The sequence below is a fragment of the Heterodontus francisci genome, chromosome 31 (assembly GCF_036365525.1).
Source record: "Heterodontus francisci isolate sHetFra1 chromosome 31, sHetFra1.hap1, whole genome shotgun sequence".
Lineage (NCBI taxonomy): Eukaryota > Metazoa > Chordata > Chondrichthyes > Heterodontiformes > Heterodontidae > Heterodontus > Heterodontus francisci.
The window spans coordinates 38,825,681-38,846,855 of record NC_090401.1 but is presented as its reverse complement, the minus strand read 5'-3'; the positions used below and the strand labels follow the sequence as shown (position 1 = coordinate 38,846,855).

Genomic DNA, 21,175 nt, shown 5'->3' with positions numbered 1-21,175 from the left:
CCTCACGATCAACATGCTGGGGCTCACCATTGACCAGAAACTTAACTGGACCAGTCACATAAATACTGTGGCTACAAGAGCAGGTCAAAGGCTTACCAAATTCTGTGGTAAGCAACTCATCTCCTGACTCATTAAGGCCCTTCCACCACCTACCAGGAACAATTCAGGAGTGTGATCGAATATTCTCCACTTGCCTGGATGGGTTCAGCTCCAACAACACTCAAGAAGTTCAACATCATCCAGTAAAAAGAAGCCCACTTAATTGTCACCCCATCTACTACCTTAAACATTCACTCCCCTCACCACCAGTGCACAATGGTAGCAGTGTGTACTATATACAAGATGCACTGCAGCAATCTGCCAAGCCTCTTTCCACAGCACCTTCCAAACCCGTGACCTCTACCACCTAGAAGGTCAAGGGCAGCAGATGCATGGGAACATCACCACCTACAAGTTCCCCTCCAAGCCACACACCATCCTGAGTTGGAACTATATCGCCGTTCCTTCATTGTCACTGGGTCAAAATCATGGAACTCCCTACCGAACAGCATTGTGGGTGGTGTTCCTACACCACACAAACTGCAGCAGTTCAAGAAGGCAGCTCATTACCACCTTCTCAAGGGCAATTAGGAATGGGCAACAAATGCTGGTCTTGCCAACGTACCCACATCCCATGAACGAATTAAAAAAAAGATTCCAGGCCAACTATTTTCAATTAAATAGTGAGAGTAAGACAAGAGGATACAGGCTCAAACCAGTAAAAGGTAAATTTAAGGTTGATATCAGGAAGTTCTTCTTCAAACACAATGATCAATATTCAGAATGAACTTCTAGATAAAGTTAAAGCAAAGATTCTTCCATCATTTAAGAAAGAATGAGATTCATCATTGGAGGAGTGAAGGGATGGATAAATTATGATGGATCAAATGAACTTCCTCGCCCACAATTATCTTGCAATCTCTGGCATGTTTTCTGACCACTCATTATTTGGCTTCTAGAACTAGCTGCATGCTCTCTGCTCACCCTCTGGCATCAAGTGGAATGCAGGCTGCTCGCTGGAGTGTCCATCATGTTACCTTCCAATGCTCACATGGTCTCTTTGTTCTCTTTTCAAGAGAAGGCTGCACATAACCACCAGGAGAGAACCCACATTAATGGCAGTCTATCCAACCTGTGACACTTCACCCTTCATGAGGATCAGGCCAATTAAATAAATGGGATGGAGCCCATTGAGGGAGTTGGCAAGGTAGAGCTTGGTGGTTTTTGTGCCAGCCGAACAAGATGAGTGTTTGCTCCAACATAATATCATTGCTAGCCACTCAGTTACTAACAGGCAGCCATATCTGCCTCTCTACTACAAGTTACAATAATGGGATTCCAACTGCATATATATACTATATACTAACACATATTCTCCTTCTTTCTGTTTAGGGGTCTCCAAAGATGAGGAAGTTGGTAGCCAGGAGGAACTGCATTTAAACTTCCATTTGTGGAGAGCCTATTTTGGCACATCTTTCACTTCTGGACAGGATACAAGGACAGCTTGTCAAATGATAGACAACTTCTCCCTCAAACAGCTACATTCCACAACTTCTCAGTTGAACTTTTCTTTCCTTAATTATATCAATAGTTCTACGATTAATGCTCCTTTGAACATTCTCTCACTTGTTCATTCTAAGTTTGGAATGCACCAATTTATATCTCCCTACATTCCTGCTGTGCTGAAATCAAGTGTCACTGCATAATCTCTTGCTCCAATTTATTTTTTCTCAGAATCTCAAGGCTGCGGATCTCCAGACTTCCCTGTCTTTTACTCCTGCTACAATCCTGAAGCTTTTAAAAGTCAAGCTGAGCATCACTTAATCACGGTTTCCTGATTTACCCTGACTTCTCTTTTACTCTTTTTAAACTACGTGCTGTCCTGCACTATGAGCCTTGGGCCAACACCTTGGTTTCTCAATATGTTTTTTTTTTAAACTTCCCTACCACCTTGCTAGACACAAGTAAATCACAAATGCACTCTTTCAAAATGGAAGAATTTAATCCATAACCAAACTACCCAACAATTCCCATTAACAGACATTCCAAAATGGAGAGAAACCTCCCCAAGAATAAAATAAATTCAGCATGGTTAACTTAGAGAATGTATTCTGTGTGTGTTACTGAAATTATGAACTGGATACTTCATTAATGCAGCTACTCTACCATACTGCTCACCTTCATTAGCTTCTGGCTTGGAATTTTTGATGTAAGCGGAGAACTTTGCGAAGATATCATTCCCGGCTGTGTTGGACTCTGGATGCTTTGTGCCAAGCTTCATGTACCTGGAAACAAAAGGTATAATAAGTGAGAAATTCAAACAAAATGCATCTTTGGCTATTGCAACATCATGTTTCAAAATGGATTTTATTGACGTTAGAAATGTAGTGGGGCTGCTCCACAATCAGAGATGAAATTGTTGCTTTAACCTTCATGGTTCTATGAGCCCATTTCCCAACTAGTACATTGACATATGGGGAACATCTTGAAGTGAATTCACCACCATGCAGAGGTGTGACCTGTGCTCTGTATCACCTAACAAAATGCATTACCAGAGACACATTGCCTGGAACTAGATGCTGGGAGTGTTGGCCAGGGAACACATCAGAAGTATTTAGTTTAGTCCTGAGTGTAGAAAAAAATCACAGCTCTGTAATATGCATCTCATCAATAACTGATATAATAATCAAGTGGATTGAATTTATGACACCTGCATTGCAAGTGGCAAGACAACCAGAAATCAGTCAGAGACGTGAGGTCAGATTTTGTTCTCATCCTGACGGCGGGTTTCGTGGCAGGCGGGCTGTAGAATCGGGGCAGAATCACCTGCCACAGAACCCGATGCTGGGATTCTCGGTTCCAGTTCTCCCGGGGGTGAGATAGGCCAACGCCGACCTACTTGGCCTCTGTAAAATGAGACGTCCTCCCTGCCCGCTTGGGGAGAGTCCCTCTGTCATGGGCAATTTGTGGCTCATGGAGGACACCCAGCGGAAATAACTATACCCCCTGGGACTTCCCTCCCCCTGGATCGAACGTCCCCCACCTCGCCAGGGCCTTCTGGACTTGCCCCGGCAACTCCTCCTCTCCTACCTCTTCTCTGGGGTTCCAGCGCTGGGCCTGGGTGCGAAGCCTCTGCAGTACCAGCAGTGGCCACTGCTCCCGTTGACGCTGCTGATATTGCTGTGCTGCCGGCCCTGTGATAGGCCAGCTCTTGGAGACAGGATCCCCGTCCCGATAAAGTCTTTAAAGGGATGGGGATCACGCCTCCTTAAACTTTGACCACAAAAGACCAGAGGATCACTCCGGGGTCTGAATCAATGTACAGGCGGGGTTCCCTCCGACTTTTCCGCCTGGCGCCAGGAGCCCCGCCTCCTGCACAAAATCCAGCCCGTGGTGTGGAGGACAGCTTTGGTGCACTATACAGAGAAGATCTATAAATCGGCTGCCCAGAACTGGATGTGGGGCAATAACAGGTTGAAAATGAGATGAATGCAAGCCAGGAGGAAGTAGTATATAATGAAGAATCGATTACATGTATAATGAAGACATTGGGGGAGACATTTGCTCGCGTAGCGCCGTTTTAGCGATGCTACTCAAATTATGTTGTTCAACGATATCAATGCTGCATATGCGCTGCCTGCTCCCAGGGAATTGACATATGACTGCGGAGCAGTGAACAAATTTCTCCCCCAAAGTCGCCAATCATTTCGGTTTGCTGCTGATTACAGTATCATTTCAACCAGTGCACAGCAAACTTCATGAAGCTCATTTTAAAACTTTCTATTGTTAACATTGCATGCACAAACATGCACAGAGTTCTGAATACATGTATAAGCAGGTATGCACAGATCTCTGCATCGCTCTAAGCAGGTACTGGTCTTAAGCCAATATCTGCTCTGTAATTGAACCACTGGTCAGATTGTAAATCAGCATCAGTCTTTCCTCAAGACAGTGGCCAACTAATCAGGACATACTAAATTAGGACTCAAGTTTTTTTTAAAAATATGAATTCTACATTCATTAAGATGTAAGAACTGGAGGCGGGAGGCGGGGGGCGGGGGGTGTGGGGTGTGGGGTGAGCTGACATGGGGAATGTAACATTTTACATTTCGGACATCCATGAAAGAAAGACTTGCATTTATATAGCACCTTTTACAACCTCAAGACATCCCAAAACACTTGCAACCAATGAAAAACTTTTGAAGCATAGTCACTGTTGTAATGTCACAATTGCAGCAACTAATTTTGCACACAGCAAAATCTTACAAACAGCAATGATATCATGACCAGATAATCTGCTTTAGTGATTTTGGCAGTAGCACAGGTATTGGCCAATCACTGGGAGATGAAGTCCTGCTACCCGACCTGACCCCGATGGGACCCGACGACGTGTCGGGTTTGGGTCGGGTCGCTCTTCCAAGTCCGGTTTTCGGGCTCGGGTCGGGCCGGATCCGCGTCGGACACACACAGTACTCCACAGACTCTTAGTCGGCGCAGTGAGCGTCTCGATGATGTCATCCTGCTCATGCTGCAGCAGCGCAGCTTCCTTCCATTCCATCCAAAAGTGGTAAGTACAGTGAATGCACTATGGTCGGGACGGTCACGGGTCGGGTTGGGCGCGGGTCAGGTCAGGGTCGGGTTGGGCGGGGGTCGGGTCGGGCACAGGAAGAAATGGAAGGACTTGGGCCAGGTCAGGCTCGGGTCCGACATGGTTCTGTCGGGTTCGGGTCGGGTTTTTGTTTTCCAGACTTTACTGGGAGAATTCCCTGTTCCTCTCCGTCTATAACCACCCGAGGGGGCAGGCGGAGCCTCAGTTTAACAGCTCACCCGAAGACCAGTACGTCTGACAGTGCAGCATCCCTCAGTCCTGCATTGCAGTCTCAGCCTAGATTTTGTGCTCAAGTATCTGCAGTGGGTTTTGAATCCACAACCTTTTGACTCGGAGTCGAGAGTGCTACCAACTGACTCACAGCTGATGCACTCCAGGGTTAGCATAAAGCACTCTCAAGATTAGATGCAGAGTACAGCTCTTTTTTCTCTGTTCTACTACACCAGTGTGATAATTCTCCACTTTCCACACCGCCCATCCTGTAGCCTCTGAGTAAGGTTACCAATTCAGTGCCCATTAGTACTGAATTACCAGCAGATTCCATAAAAGTCAAAGGCCAGTATCCAAGGATTATGTAGAGCTAAATAGCCTGGGACTAATTGCAGTTTCAGAACACATCAGAACCCTGAGACTTTACAGCCCTGAAAATTATACTTCTCTAAAAGTCTGTCAGATTTCAGTCAGATACTTCCCCCACTGTCAACAATATAGTTTCAATTGGCCTGTTGAACTTAATTGCTTAAAAAATAAATTGTATAAAGGGGTACATGTGACATGCTTCTTGGAATATTTCACTGGCTTCTATTTCTTAATTATCCAGTTTTTTGGGGTTGTTTTAATCATATTGCAACGTTCAGCTGTGATAGCGTCTGATAGCTTAGTAAGTTCATCCAGCAAAATGCCGAGCCATATAGTGCAAGAAGATTTCAGGTTCAACCCCCGGTCTGTGCGGTGTTAGCTGATCTCAGCTAGAACATGATAGCTGGCCTCAGTGCCACTAGGTCTGAGGGGCAAAAATCTAGGTTTACCACTTCTAATTGGAAAAAAGTTGACAAAAAGAAATCAGCAATTCTGCGGTTCGATATATCCAGTAGAATTCCATGCACCCTGTGTCACAACAGGTAAGTGCACTATTTTATTTACTTATTAATAATGTCTCCTCTTCTTTTCCTGAATGGACACAATTAGAAACAGCACTTGTATCCTCTTCTAAGGTGCTGACTACGTTTTTAGCAGGAGGATTATAGTAGCACATTACTCATTCTGAAGTTACACGCAGTATTTGCTCCTGACAGCTCTGCATACTGCCGCTTTACTGACAGTAATATCGCAGAGTTGCAACCTGCATCAATGTGATCACTCCTATTGAGAAATGATTCTAAACTTGAACCAGCCATGAATTTGAAAGAGAAAGAAACACAAGGGCACAATGGATCAAAGGCTTAAAAAGATAGGCCTGAAGCTGTCACCACTTCATGACACAAATCCTCCATTTCTTCATTAGCAGCTGTAATGTATTTGTATAATATGCTAATGGTGTGATGACATGTGACATCATGATGTAAATGAACACTTCCTTGAACTAGATAGACATGCTTGGTGTCCATCTGGTCTGTTAGTGCCACCCAAATATATCACAGTAAATGGTGATGAGGATGTGATAAAGGTCTGTCAATATAGGCAGCAAACAGCAGCAGGGCCTGCAGTGAACAAGATTAGCCAGCTTCTGATAACCTACCTGCTCGGATGGTGGAGATTTCGGCTGTGCGAAACCTGAGCCTCAAGCTAGCTCCTCAGTTGACTGGGATGTCGCAGGGTCCTAGTGTGCATTGGTTTCAAAGTGCTCATTCAGGTAAGAGAATATTTGCAACCACCAACCAGAGTGGTTTCAGGTATCACGGTTACAGACAACTTCAGTAAAGGGTCTACTGAGTTGCTGTGAATTTGCAAATGGGAAAAATGGCTGCCAGCATGTGATACATTGGAAAGCGAGGAATATATGAGAGGGCTCAAGAACCATTTATCATATATTGAAAGAATGGACATGTTTTTCAGAGCTAATTCAGAGCCAAAGGTTATAGTGAAGAGGTCAAAACTCAGAATAAGGCAATTCATGAGCGCAAGAATGCAATTTTGCTAACGAAAATTGGCCTGGAAGTGTATGGCATGTTAACAAACTTTTTTTCTTACAACAGGCAAAAGATGTGCCATTCAAACAATCATCACCAAGTTGGAGAAACATTTCAACCGTAAGATACTAGAGATAGCAGAAACCTACAAATTTGGAAGCAGAAATCAGAAAAGTCGTGAACCAGTTGGTGAGTACATTGTGGCACTGAAAAATTTATCACCACGTTGCAACCGTGGCACATTCTTAGATCGTGCATTATGAGACAGATTTGCTTGTGGATTGATGGACGAAAGAATCCAATCAACGTTACTAAATCTCACAATGAGCTGGCGTGTCACATTGCTCTTTTTAGAGATGGCATTGGGGAATGCTTGGAATTTTGTCCCATGCCAATGACTAGTGCAGCTTCTGACCACAGCCAGAAGGCTTACGCCAAGCCTAGTCAGAAGAATGCTGATGATTGCATTTTAGTGTCTTGTTATCACTGCAAGGGCAACCATACGGCACAAGCATTTCAGTAAAGAAATGCTCAGTGCTTTAATTGCCAGAAGAAAGGCCATATTGCTACTGCTTACCAAAGTAGGACACCAAGCAAAGACCAAAGTAGGAAAGGGAACTCATTCCAGTGGTAATGGAAAACAGTGTCATCATAAAGGTGGAGTCCAGAATCTTGAAGTGAATGCACTGTATCTAAGCAAAGAGGAATTAGGGCTGTACAGCATTTATGCCAATAGCAATCACTCAAATGACAGAGACTTTTGTACAAAGGTGTTGGTAAGGCAACAGTACATCAAGATGCATCTATACGGCTGCAGATTACTTCATTAGGAGTAGAGAAATATACGAGAGCAAATTCGGTGATGTATCTCTGACTGAGAGCACAGATCAACTGAAAACCTACTCTGCTGAATTGCTAGAAACGTGCAGACAAATGGAGTGCGTCACAAAAATGTGCCATGTCGGATGAAGATTTTTTAATCCTCCGGCTGGAAATCTTAATTAAATTTAGAAGGAAAAGAAACAGATAAAAGTTGACTCTACTTGCAGCTAAGATGGCCACCCCAATTTGCATCACTATACTCCACATTCCAATGCATTGAGGTGGAGACAAGTTTTCTGCACAGTCCCAGCAGAAACAATGACCTGGGGAATCTGAGTGAACTACCTATCCTGCTCCTATTAGCAAGACATTAAGGCCACCACTTGGGACATTAAACTGGTAGAGACAAACCAGTCAAACCTAATCACTTGAACAATGGGATGGTTGAGAGAAGGGAATTCCTAGACATGGACTAATTAAGGTGCAAGAGGGAATACACATTGGTAACCGCCATGTTGAATGACTGGGTGACAGTCATGTGACAGGCCCACCATCTGTGTGCTTAAGCTAGTGTTTTCTCTGGAGCAACGAGACAAGCAGCTCGAGACTGGCAAGAGAAGACCCAAGTGAGGTCCCTCCTCCCCCTCTCTCTCTCTCCAATCCACCTTGCAAGCTTTGAAGCCTGCCTGCTGGCTGTAACTACATAGGCCTATCACTGCTGCAGACAGAGACCCTTTGAAGGAAATCATCTGCATCACTGTCTTCAGGAGAACCACTGAATCAGCTGTCCCCATCTTCAAATTGTAAGCCTCAGTACCACCGGATTCAGCCTGAAGCCAGCTGAGTCACCAACCGCCACAGACTGTATACCCCTTTTTATTTCTCTGGACCCTAATTCGACCAATCTATCCTTCCCCACTCTGTAACCTATTTGTGTGCATGAACCTTGAGTGTGTGTGTGTGTGTGTGTGTGTGTGTGTGTGTGCGCGTGTGTGAAAGTTGGAGCGTAGTTTATTATTTTACTTAGATCAGGTTAAGCACAATAAAGCCAACCTCTTTCTTTGCTAAACTTAAGAAAACCTGTCCAGTTAGTTCTTTTTATGATCATAGCATGGAAATAGTTAAACACTCACTGAATTGGCAAGTATATCCACTTTAAAAAGGAAATAAACCTGTTGTGTTCAAACAAGTAGAGGGCAAAGGTGAGGGGTGGGAGGTTTAAGGGGGATTTGAGGAAGAACTTTTTTACCCAGAGGGTGGTGACAGTCTGGAATGCCCTGCCTGGGAGGGTGGTAGAGGCAGGTTGCCTCAATCCTTTAAAAAGTACCTGGATGAGCACTTGGCACGTCATAACATTCAAAGCTATGGGCCAAGTGCTGGCAAATGGGATTAGGTAGACAGGTTAGGTGTTTTAATGCATCGGTGCAGACTCGATGGGCTGAAGGGCCTCTTCCGCACTGTATTATTCTGTGATTCTGTGAAAAGAGGGGACTCCTTTGACCCTTCCTCAGAAATTTGGGGACTCATCCAGGATCAAATCCAAAGACAAACGAAAAATTGGAAGTGGGAAACCAAATTGATCCCTCGCAATAATTTAACAACTTCAATTCAGTTTTCTTGTGGTTTTCAGTGCTAGAGTACTAAAATGTCTACATTTGAGGCCAGTACCTTCCTAGAACAGAGTGAAGTAACTTGGGACAGTTTAAAAGCCTTAGGCATTGAAGAGTTAAGGAGTATAGCTAGGCATTTAGAGATAAATATTTGTCCAAAAGCCAAACCCAAAATCCTAAAACTTGTGGCCAACCATTTTGAAATTGACACTGAAGAACAGGAGACAGGCATAGAATCTGAAACAGATAGAATAACATTAGCCAAGCTACAGCTAAAGCAGCGGAGACTAGAGCTAGAATTCCAGGAACGGAATGTGGAAAGAGAATTCCAGGAAAGAGAGAAAGAAGGAGCTTTCCAGAAGGAGAAGCAGGAAACAGAGTTAAGGAAGATCGAACTGAATAGGGGAAGACCCAATGCACCCAGTGAAGGCACCACCAGTGAGGGAACTACCCCAGCTCAGGACCGAGTGCTAAGCTCTTAAAATTCTCCCAACTGATACCAAAGTTCAATGAGAGGGATGTGGAAGCATTTTTCATTTCTTTTGAAAAGCTTGCAAAGCAGCTGAAGTGGCCAGCAGAGGGCTGGACCTGATACTGCAAAGCAAATTAACAGGAAAAGCCCTTGAAGTTTATTCCCGATTGTCTGACGAGAGTTCATCAAACTATGAGATGACCAAAAATGCTATCCTGAGCGCACATAAGTTGATACCGGAGGCGTACTGCCAAAAATTCTGAAAACAGCCTGAACAAACTTACATCGAGTTTGAAAGGGTTAAGCAACTTGCTTTCGACTGATGGATATGGGTGCTTAAGATAGATTCCACCAATGAAAATGTAAGAGTGTTGATCCTCCTCGAGGAATTCAAAAACTCACTTCCCTTTCCATAAAACCCCATGTGGAGGAACAAAAAGTTCCAACAGCCAGGCAGGCTGCAATCCTGGCTGATGATTATACACTTATTCACAAGCCCTTGCCCCAAGGGAAACCCTTCCCTAGTCACCTCCAAATGCCTGTCAAGGATAGAAGACAGGGGGGTGATAGGAGGATGAACAGCCATGGGCGAGAAGGGAAAGCTGGAAACACAGGGGGCTCTCCTCAGGCCGAAAAGGAAGGTGCTGAGAACAGGAGTGATGCCCGAAAGCCTGTATTGTTTCCATTGCAATTGGGCAGGTCACCTTTGAACTGACTGCTGGAAGTTACGGGGAAAACCTGTAGGATTAGTCAGGTACACCAGGCCAGGACAGGAAAAGGGGCCCTGATGGAAAGCACAGCAGACGAGGCCGTGGCTTTAACTGCGGCAGTAAGACCCAGTAAACACACCGCTGAGAGTGCGGGAGAACTCAACAAAATCCCTGAGAGTTACCAGGAAAAGTGACCCCATATGCCTCAAGTGAGGCAGTAAGCCCATAGTCAAACTTAGGAATACAGGGACCACCCAATCCCTTCTGCTTGGAAAAGGCATGACCTTACCCCCAGAGAGTGCATTGTATGTCAAAGTATTAGTAAACGGTATGGGGGGGAAAGTATATGCCCATACCTTTATACCAGATGCACCTGGAGTGCGACCTTATTTCAGGATCAGTAACTGTGGGGATCGTCCCTAATTTACCTGTGAACGGGGTCGACCTACTCCTTGGTAATGACCTGGGGTGGGGGCAAAGATGGTAGTTTCCCCAGTGGTGTTAGAGAGACTGAAAGAGGTCAGGGAGACAGAGCAGTTACAGGAAAAGGTCCCTGGCACTTTCCCTGACTGTGTGGTGATCCGGTCCATGGCTAAACAAGCTCCGTCACAGGAGGCTGAACTGGCACCACAGATGGATGACCTGCTGTCTGGTTATCCGAAACCTTCTTCAGGAATTTAGAGAAACCAAAGGAAGTGTTCAACAGGTCTTCCTTGGTCGAGGCTCAGCAAGCCCACCCAGTGTTAAAAAGGTTAGCACAGAATGCCCAAACTGAAACTAAAGCAGAGATAGTTTCAGAATGCTACTTTTTAAAGAATGAGGTGCCGATGAGGAAGAGGAGACCTCCTCATAGACCTGCGGATGAAAACTGGAGAGTGGTCCACCAGATAGTGGTGCTGCTGAGCTACCATAGGGAAATATTGAGAAGAACCCATGAAATTCTAATGGCTGGACGTGTCGGTATCAGAAAAACCCAAGCCCGCATCAGACAGCATTTTGACTGGCCACAACTCCACAAGGATGTGGTGGAGTTCTGTGAAACGGTCTACCAGTATCTTCTCACCATTATGGATGTGGCTACTCGATTTCCACAGGCTATCCCTCTAAGAACTATCTCTGCCAAGGTAGTGGTGGAGGGGCTAACCCAATTCGTCACCCGATATGTGCTGCTTGCTGAGATCTAGTCGGATCAGGGCACAGATTTTATGTCCAGTATTTTTCAAAAGTTCAAGGGTAATCTGGGCATAACCCAGCTAAAGTCCTCAGTCTACCACCCACAGTCACAAGGGGCTTTGGAGGGGTACCACCAGATCTGAAGACAATGATCAGGGCATACTGCTATGAGCACCCCCATGACTGGGACAAAGGGCTGGGATTTCTTTTTGCTACCAGGGACTCACCCAATGAGTCCACTGGCTTTAGTCCCTTTGAATTAATTTATGGACACGAGGTGAGAGGTCCTCTTAAACTAATCAAGGAGAGGTTTTTGGGACACGTGGATGAACCTTCTATGTTAGATTACATCTCCATGTTCCAGGAGCGGCTCACGAGAGCCTGTGCAGTGGCTCAGGAACACCTAAAAACCTCCCAGACAGTTATGAAAAGGCAGGCAGATAAACATGCCAAGGCCAGAACATTTCAGCCCAGAGACCTTGTGTTAGCACTATTACCAATACAGGGAGAACCGCTGAAAGCCTGGTTCAGTGGCTCGTACAGAGTAGTAAAGAGGGTTAGTGCGATGAAAATTTTTTATTGACACCCCAGACTATAGGAAAAAGCAAAGGCTGTGCCACATCAGTACGTTAAAACACAGGTTTATCAGGCAGTTCAGGAATGGATGGACTGTTTTCGATTATTGTACACATGAGGAACTGAAACACAATCGTCTCAATGAGTTGTCATGTAAACAGAACTGCATTAAATGGGGTCATAGAGTGGTAGTGCCTAGTTCTCTGAGAGATAGGATTATGGCAGAACTCCATCCTAAACACAAATACGAAGGCTAAAGTATTTATCAGCCTGGTCTAGACAGTGATCTAGAATCATTGCCAAAACTGTAGAAACAAGCTCCCTAAAACTCATTTGCAATTGTGGTCATGGTTGACCCTAACATTTCAAAACTTCCATGCAGATCACATGTTTCCGGCAAGGGATAAACCAAAAGATGAGCATGATCTGCTTGATCACGAGCTCTTGGCAGAGTTTGAACTGGTTCAGATATCAGTGTCTACAGGACCAATTTCTGAGAAAGAAACAAGATCTTGTCTAAGTTCTGAACCTGAACCATGCAATCAAAAACCTGACTACACCAAAATTTGTCAGGAGATCAGAAAGACTTTGTAAACCTGTTAAAAAACATGTTTTGTAAATATAGATCATTGTAGAAAAAAACTTTGCTTTTGAAAGGGGAAGTGGTATAGTGTATTTGCATAATATGCTAATGATTGATGATGTCATGACGGCATGCGTAAATAAATATTTCCTTGAACTGCCCATGCTTGATGTCCATCTAGCCTGTTAGTGCCACAAAAATATATCACAACAGCAGCTAAAAATAATAGGAAATTACTGTTGTATTTTTCACCTCAGAAAAATCTGATTATGCTGGAAAAAATAAAATCAGGCTTGCAGTGCTAATTAGCACTAGGCTATCTTCAGCACTCAGCTCCCAAGGAAAGGTTCTGTTAGACTTCTTCCTGACAAAAGTTCCCACCAGCAATACCCCTCCACCGCATCCCCCACCCCAAATTATAGAAAAATGAAGTACAGCTTCATTGTGCAAGCAGTGAGGAACTATAATCCCCATGGCATTTAATCATCTCTACCTAAACCTTATCCTTATACCACTCAATTGGTTTCAAAATCAGCTATTCATCCATATCTTTTTTAAAGCTATTAATTTTCTAGAGATACAGCACTAAAACAGGCCCTTCGGCCCACCAAGTCTGTGCCAACCATCAACCACTCATTTATACTCATCCTACATTAATCACATTCCCCTCTCACATCCCTACCTTCCCTCAATTCCCCTACCTATACTAGGGGCAATTTATAATGTCCAATTTACCTATCAACCTGCAAGTCTTTGGCTGTGGGAGGAAAGCACCCGGTGAAGACCCACACAGTCACAGGGAGAACTTGCAAACTCCGCACAGGCAGTAACCAGAATCGAACCCAGGTCTCTGGAGCTGTGAGGCTATGGTGCTAACCACTGCGCCACTGTGCTAAGGACATTTCACAGGAAATATAATGATGTGACAATATATGGGTGACATTCTTTTATTAACAAAGTTCTAATATAGTCAAACATTTCGTCGGATTCGAGTGCCTTCAAGACAGCTGCATGTAAAGGAAAACTCAGCTCCTGATGACTAGAGATTCAAATTCTACTGTACCATTCCAACACTACAGAATTTAAGGTCCACTCAGAACATTTCCACAAAGGCTTAATCCAAGAATTATATTTCTGTCAAGTTAATTATCTTTTCAGTGCATGCTTCTCTGAATAGGGTTAACCCCATTCTCTGTCCCAAATGTAAACAGTGTCTTGTAAAAATTAATTATATTTTTATTATACCAAAGGTGGCTGAGGCTCAGTTGTAAAATGATTACATTTCCAAATCTGGGTCCTATTTTATCAGATGCAGTTGTTTTGAGAAATTCTAACCCAAGAGACCTATTTCTCAGGAGACTAGAGAGAAAAGTGCTTAATCAGAAAACAATCTCTTGAAGTAAAATAAAAATTGAATTATTCAGTAGAAGAAAATATGTTTACAAAACCACAAAAATAATCTCCAAAGGCTGTTGGTATTTTTGTCCACAAAACTGCGTGTTTGTGCAGAAGTCCCTCTGATTGTTGACTCTCTCCATGTGACTGTCCAACCATGACTCAGGGTGTGTTGAAGTGACCTCATCCCAGTATCTGTTTTAACTGGCAAGCTCAGTCAGGTGGGATCAGCTTTCATAATACAATATAACAGGAAAGTCTAATCAATCAAATTTAAAGAACATATTCCCAAATTACTGTCTCTGTTGCTTCTTCTGCCTGGAGAGTATAATGGGGCTGGACTATATAATTTTCCACCATTGCTATCAATGTAGTTCCATGTCTAGTCAGCAACAAGTGAGCTTCACAGGATACATTCCCTGCTAATCTTTATGCTTCCTTTCCAATGAAACTTGTCCGTAGAAGTAATTAATTCAAGTGTGAAACGAGACAAGGATAGAAAGTCTGCAAATTTGAAATCATCAAAGATTCAGTATTACTGGAAAGTGAACTATCCTCCACAGCCTATATATAGTCTGTCACAAAACATTTATCAAAAGAAAATCTTGGCCTTGACTTTTCTCTAGGGTTCCGCCAAACTCCTGCCGTAACTCTGACAAAACTGACCAGATAAAGGCAGGGACCCAGTTACGGCAGATCCCCAACAATTCCAGGATTGTCTGGTGACCTTGTAAGGGGTGAAACCTCTACCTGCCTCTTACAAGAAGTCTAACACCCAGAAGGCTGCTCAGTTAGGATCCCAGCATATCACTGAAGTTCCGTACATTGAAAGACAAGGCATACTGACTTCCAGATGGGTGCATGTGGGTTCCACAGGGTGGGTGGGGTGGGGGGGGGCGGTGTTCAAGCTAAGGTGGCAGTCTGTTCCCTGAGGAAAAGGTAAGCTATTTCAAGAGAAACAAGTCTGGACCTGGATGACAAAATGGAGTCTGAGGGAGGAACCCAGAGCAAACCTCCTCCAGTTGATAGCCAGATTCTGGATCTTCCAGTTGCATAGGGTAGGTGGACACTGGGGATGGGCCTGCAGTGTTGTTGCAACCGGCTGGAACTAGCAAATTATGTGCCCCTGAACTGAACCCTGAAATTCTGGTGGACTCAATGCTCGAAGATACCATTGGGCCTAATCCAGCATAACCACTGGGATCACAGCCTGCAGACCTTTGGAGCCATTCTTATCTTTAAATTTTCATTATTATTTCCCTTAGAGAAATTCTAGAAATATATGGAACCACAGAATAACCTTTGAATGACAGTAACCCTTTACATCTTCAATTTTATTTTAAAGATGCTACTCTATTCCTCCAACAGCATTAAACCAGTTTAAATAACACAAATTGTCCCAGACAAACAAGCTTCATTTCCCCCAAGAGCTAAATAAATAGTTGGAAACAGCATTAAAAATTTATACAGCAGTTCATTTGAGTTTGATACAAGGCATGCCAACATATTCAGTGTTACTCATCTTGTGTGTTAGCAAACCACTTGGAACAACATGAAACAAGTGATGCTAATAAAATATACATCACAACAACCAACTCTACACTCAATTACTTGTTGGATGGGTCTGGCTTAGATATTCCTGTCATTAACTACACCTTAGTGAATGTGTTAACTACAATACATTTAATGCAGGCCTTGAGGTCATTGTGAAATCCCATTTAGCTCTCTTTTAATGCTTGCTCAGTCTGTTCTCTTTGTATTGTATTCGTCTGATATGTGCCCTATGCATAAAATTCTGCCAGATGTGAAACTGCACAGCAGCACAAGACGAAATATTAATTTGCTTTTTAAAATTGAGATTCATAATCAGGGCTCACAGTCCAACCACAGAGGACAACCTAACTAAGTTCATGGACTGCTGACCTCCCACCGGTATATTCTATTAAATTACATTTATTTGTGACTGCAAACACACAGACGTTCCATAAATGTACTTGCAATTTGTTTCGGAGTTTATTTTTAATGAACAGCAGCAGGAAGAGGTGGTATGTGGTGTGCGAGACGTGGTGGGTGGTACAGAGAAGTTGTGGCAGAGGGAGGAGCAATGAGGGTGATGCAGTGGAAATATTTGACTCACAAGTTCACTGTCAGTTAATACTGGTGTTTGTCTGCATGCCTTTGCTTTAGCACTGGTATGAAACCTATCCTTGTGGTGAGTCGAGTTTACAAAAAGGCCAATTGAGAATGTAAGTTCCAAACAATTTATAGTGGCAAATGCAGATCAGATTTTGGCAGATTCCAGGCAATCTGACCTCCAAATGCCACGAATGAATAGAACTGAAGGTTCCAACTTCTTGAGGCCTTGAGGGTCTGGCTCCTTCTGTACCCTTTCCACCTAATAAGAAACAAAATACTGAATTCTGTGATTAGGAGAGTCAAAAGATGGCACAAATTAACAATTACAAAGGCTTTAGAAACCACAAATTCATATGAACTGTGCTTGCCTCTTACAACCGTGGGTCAATAATAGCCTTTATTTTTCACCTCTGACTTATCTCAGTTAAGTGTTCTTTGCTCAGTTCCAAAAAAAGGCTGGAGGGATTAGGCTGTGAGATGAGCGTCAGTCCCTCAAGGTCTCTAAAATCTCTTTAAATTCTCCCACGGTGTTATTTTGAGTCTGTGTATGTGCACACACACACATTAGTACTACAGACCAGGAGATCTGTTGTTTTGTTTCATTGCAAGTAATTGTTTTACACTACAGTTGATCTGAACTCACGAGAAATGGTCCCTTGGAAAATACAGAAAAGATCTGGTTGAAAACTAACTCTGAATACATAATTGTGCGGGCATCTGACATAGTCACTTAGATCTGCTCAGAAAATTGGCATTTTTACTGCCTCTAGATCTGGTTTCCAAAATTGCTATGTTTAGGGGGTAGATTATGTTACGTGGGATGTTGCATCCCAGCAAATCATTTACCTACTTATCATTAATCCCTTTTCATTCGCTTTTTCCCTCTAAATTTATATCTTATGGTGAGTTAACCCCTTCCTTTACTAGGATGCCTACTATTTTAATATCTCATTAATATTTCAATGTATGCCATGACAAAGAAAAATCAGCATATTATAATTGAATAATCTGGATTTTAACAACTGGCAAATGGTGCATAATAATGCCAATTTATTAAGGATAACAATTTAATTATCAAGGTAGCCACCTTTTCTTTTGTGAAGCTGTTTTTTTTGCTTTTTTTTGAACTTCTCCCAGTAGTTCATATTCAGTTATGCTCTGTGCACTACTTGGGGATTTTTACTTGAGCAAAGATGCTTTATAGATGAAAGTTGTTGTTGTTGACGTGAAAACAAACTTGCTGGCCAGAATTTTACGCCCCCAAACGAGCGGGCTGGTGGTGGGAGTGGGGGGTGTAAAATTGAGTGGGAGGCGGGGGAAGGTCAGTCCCGACACCCTCCCGTGCCCGTTGCCAATTTACACTGGGCGGCAGCGGCACGAAACGTCCCACCCGCTCCAGGCCAATCAAGGCCCTGAAATGGCCAATTAACTGGCACATAAGAGCCTCCGCCCGCTGAGGCTGAGGCCTCAAAAAGCCCACCTGATGAAAGCAGGCAGCCTTCTTGCCAACTGGCGGGGGAGGGTGGCCCTCCTGATCGAGCATGGGCACCCTGTACTCTATGGAATGCACAACTGCCACCAACGCACAACACTCCCCCAACCCCCCCTAACCCACCCCCCTTTCCTAACCAAGTCCCGACCGATTGTCCCTGGCCAGGCCCTAAAAACTTACCTTTATTCAGGAGCCGTCCTTCATCTTCTTCTGATGGCTGGGTGTAGTCACAGCAGTGGCCATCGCTCCCAGTGGAGCTGCTGGGACTAAGAGCTGCCGGCCCGCTGATTGGCCGGCAGCTCCAATAGGTGGGACTTCCTGCCTCAAGGAGGTGGAACTCCCACCCAAGACCACTAAGGGGCCTGGGGAGTGTAAAATCTGGTCTGGCTCACCAGGCTTGTCGGAGACGAGCTTGCCACCGACATTTTGGCCAGTGGACGGGGCCCCCCCCCCCGCCCAACGAAAAATTCCCGCCACTGAATAAGTCGCAAGATGACCATAACTACACTGAGGACTTCAGAAGCTTGATCTGAACATGAAGTCTGAGTCAACCATTATAATACCCTAAATGCATTGCATGAGCAATGACAAAATGGCACTACCACAGTGCATCATTCCTTTTAATTAGCTCCGTTATTGTTAAGTACTGTATAGCAGGAAACTTTAGCAAAGGATTTTACTGTCAAATGAACTTTATCAAATTCCAAACAGAGAACCATGGAATTATTCCAGCACCACTCTACCCACCAACAAAGAAAGCTATTAATTGTGTGTGAGCTGTCTGTAATCCATGCTTTGAAGCTCAGATTCCATTCCCAACACACAACTGATGTACTTGTACTCCCCAAACTCAGAAAATGTAACATTTAACTGATGTCACAGTAATATGTGCCACAATGTTTAAATCCCATTAAAATCATTTTCAGGATGCTGCATTATATGGCTGTAGTGGACATTATTAATTCTGTTTTTCTTCTTCACTAAGGACAATGAAACTAAATCTGCCACAACTAATGACACGGAAATTTTAGTTATTCAAGTTCCAGCTCTGTCCAATAACTTCTTAAAAAAAAGTTAAGAAAATCTCTCAGCTTCAAATCTTGTGATTACAGAGGCTTCAAACATGAAAGGTCCCCAGTGTCAAGCAGCAAATATGCGTCAATTAGCTTTTCGGGGGCCCAAAGCACAGGAGAAACTTCTACCAGCTGTTCAAGGGTCTGGAGAATGAAGGAGTGTAAGTGTCATGTACAATGATCGGGTATAGAGTTGGCAGAGATCACTGAAAGAAAAGGCAGGAGTTGGGGATTACTGGGGGGAGGAGAGGAATGTCCACAATTAAGACCCAGAGATCACCAGAGGAACAGAGAAAGCACCAGACACAGTCACTCAAAGCAGGGAAAACAGAAACATAGCAAAAAAGAGGGAGTAACAGAGAAAAAGAAATGTAAAAGAGAGCCGTTTAGAGATAGAGTACAGAGAAACACAGAGAGAAGAGTAACAGATAAGTAAGAAGACCATGTGGAGAAAAGTAGCAATGAGTTAGGAGAGCTGATAAAATTTCCTCTCCTCACCAGCAGAAGCATTGATGTTGACTGGTAAAATTGAACAGGAATTTCAGCTAATAGGGAGAATGAGAGAGGAACAGAAAATAGAGATGAGACAAAATAACAGGGAGAAAGCACTTCAATAGCCTTTTTCAATTACTTTCTGTACCTATTCATGACATTTTAATGTACTACATACCTGGAACCCCAAGTCTCTTTGGACCTTCACTGTTTCCAACTTTTCACCATTTAGAAAGTAATCTGTTCTTTCCTTTCTAAATCCAAAGTGGGTGACCTCACATTTGCCGACACAGAAATCCATTTGCCACAGTTTTGACCATTCACTTAATGTATCACTATCTCATTGTAATTTTATGCTTCCATCTACACTGTTTACAATGCCATCTATTGTGGTGTCATCGGCAAATTTGGATATATGGCTTTCTATCCCATCACCTAAGTCATTAATAAATAACGTGAATAGTTGAGGCCCAAATGCAGATTCTTGCAGGACACCACCAGTCACATCCTGCCAATTAGAGTACCTGCCCATTATCCCACTCCTCAGCCAATTTCCTAAGCAGGTCAATAACTTGCCTTCAGTTTCATGAGCTTCAACTTTAGCTAACGGTCATTTATGATGGGCTTTATCAAATGCCTTCTGGAAGTCCATATAAATAGCATCCATAGACATTTCCCTGTCACTACTTCAGTCACCTCTTCAATAAATCCAAGAAGGTTTGTCAGGCACAGTCTACCCTTTACAAATCTATGCTGGCTCTTTCTGATCAGCTGAAAACTTTCAAAGTGATCAGTCACCCTATCCTCAATTATAGACTTTAGTACTTTCTTGACAACAGTTGTTTGGCCAACTGGTCTATAATTCCCTAGTTTCCTCCCTCACCTTTCTTAAGTGACATGTGCAATTTCCAATCTAAGGGAATGGTTCCCGAATCAAGAGAAATTTGGAAGATTATAGTTAGGGCTTCTGTAATGTTCTCACCTACTTCCTTTAAAAACCCTGAAATGAAAACCATCTGGTTCTGGGTATTTGGCACTCTTTAGTGTCATTATTTTCTTCATTATTTTGCTTACGTTAATTTTGGCGGGTCCCTATCCCTGACTCAATATCAGTTTCCTTGGGATTATTTGTCATGGCCACCATTTCCTTATTTTCATCGACAATATCACTGTTATCAGGTTTTAAGGGCCCACATTGGTCCTGAACACCCTCTTTTCCCTAAAGTAACTGTAAAAAATGTTTGTGTTGATTTAGATATCCCTTGCAAGTTTTTCATTCTCCCTTTTTATAGCACTATTTGTTTTGTCACCCTTTTCTGTTCTTTGGATCTTTTTCATTTGCCAGGATCTGCTCTATTTTTCGCATTTGTGTAAGCTTTTTCTTTTAATTTTTTGTTGTTACCATTTAGTAGTCCATGGCTGTTTCTATTTTGGCAAGTAGAGCTCTTGCCCCTTAAGAGCATAAACTGGCTCTTTATCACATTAAAGTCTTTTTTGAACATCTCTGCCTGACCTTCTGTTGTTTTACCCATAAACAGGTTTGCCCAGTTTACTGTGGATAGGCTCCATTTCATTGCACTTGTAGCACTTCCTACTGCTGCCCAGCTGAGATCAGCTAACTAAGCACAGATTAGTGATTGAACCTGAGGCTTTCCTCATCTGTATGACTCACTTCCGCAGTGAACATTTACCAACCTTGAGTCATTAAAGTGAGACAACCCAGAGTATCAGTCCCTTTAAAAACTAATTGAAACAAGGCCAGTCAATAGTAATTAATCTGTGCTAAAGTGCTAATTAGAATTCAAATGGGGACTTTTTTAATAACTTAGACTGAAATGTAAACAACTAAAAATAGAAGCTGGGT

The 21,175-nt window shown here is 43.2% G+C and overlaps 1 protein-coding gene across 2 annotated transcripts in view; it reads right to left on the bottom strand.

Moving 5' to 3' along the window:
- Positions 1–21,175, bottom strand: part of clic4 (chloride intracellular channel 4) — a 132,652-nt gene that overhangs the window by 26,721 nt on the left and 84,756 nt on the right. For both annotated transcript variants that reach the window (XR_010968881.1, XM_068011339.1), the window contains exon 4: positions 2,218–2,324. Coding sequence is in view for 1 of the 2 variants with exons in the window: in XM_068011339.1 (XP_067867440.1) it covers positions 2,218–2,324 (107 nt within the window). In the remaining variant the exon portion in view is untranslated. The remainder of the gene's footprint in view (positions 1–2,217; positions 2,325–21,175) is intronic.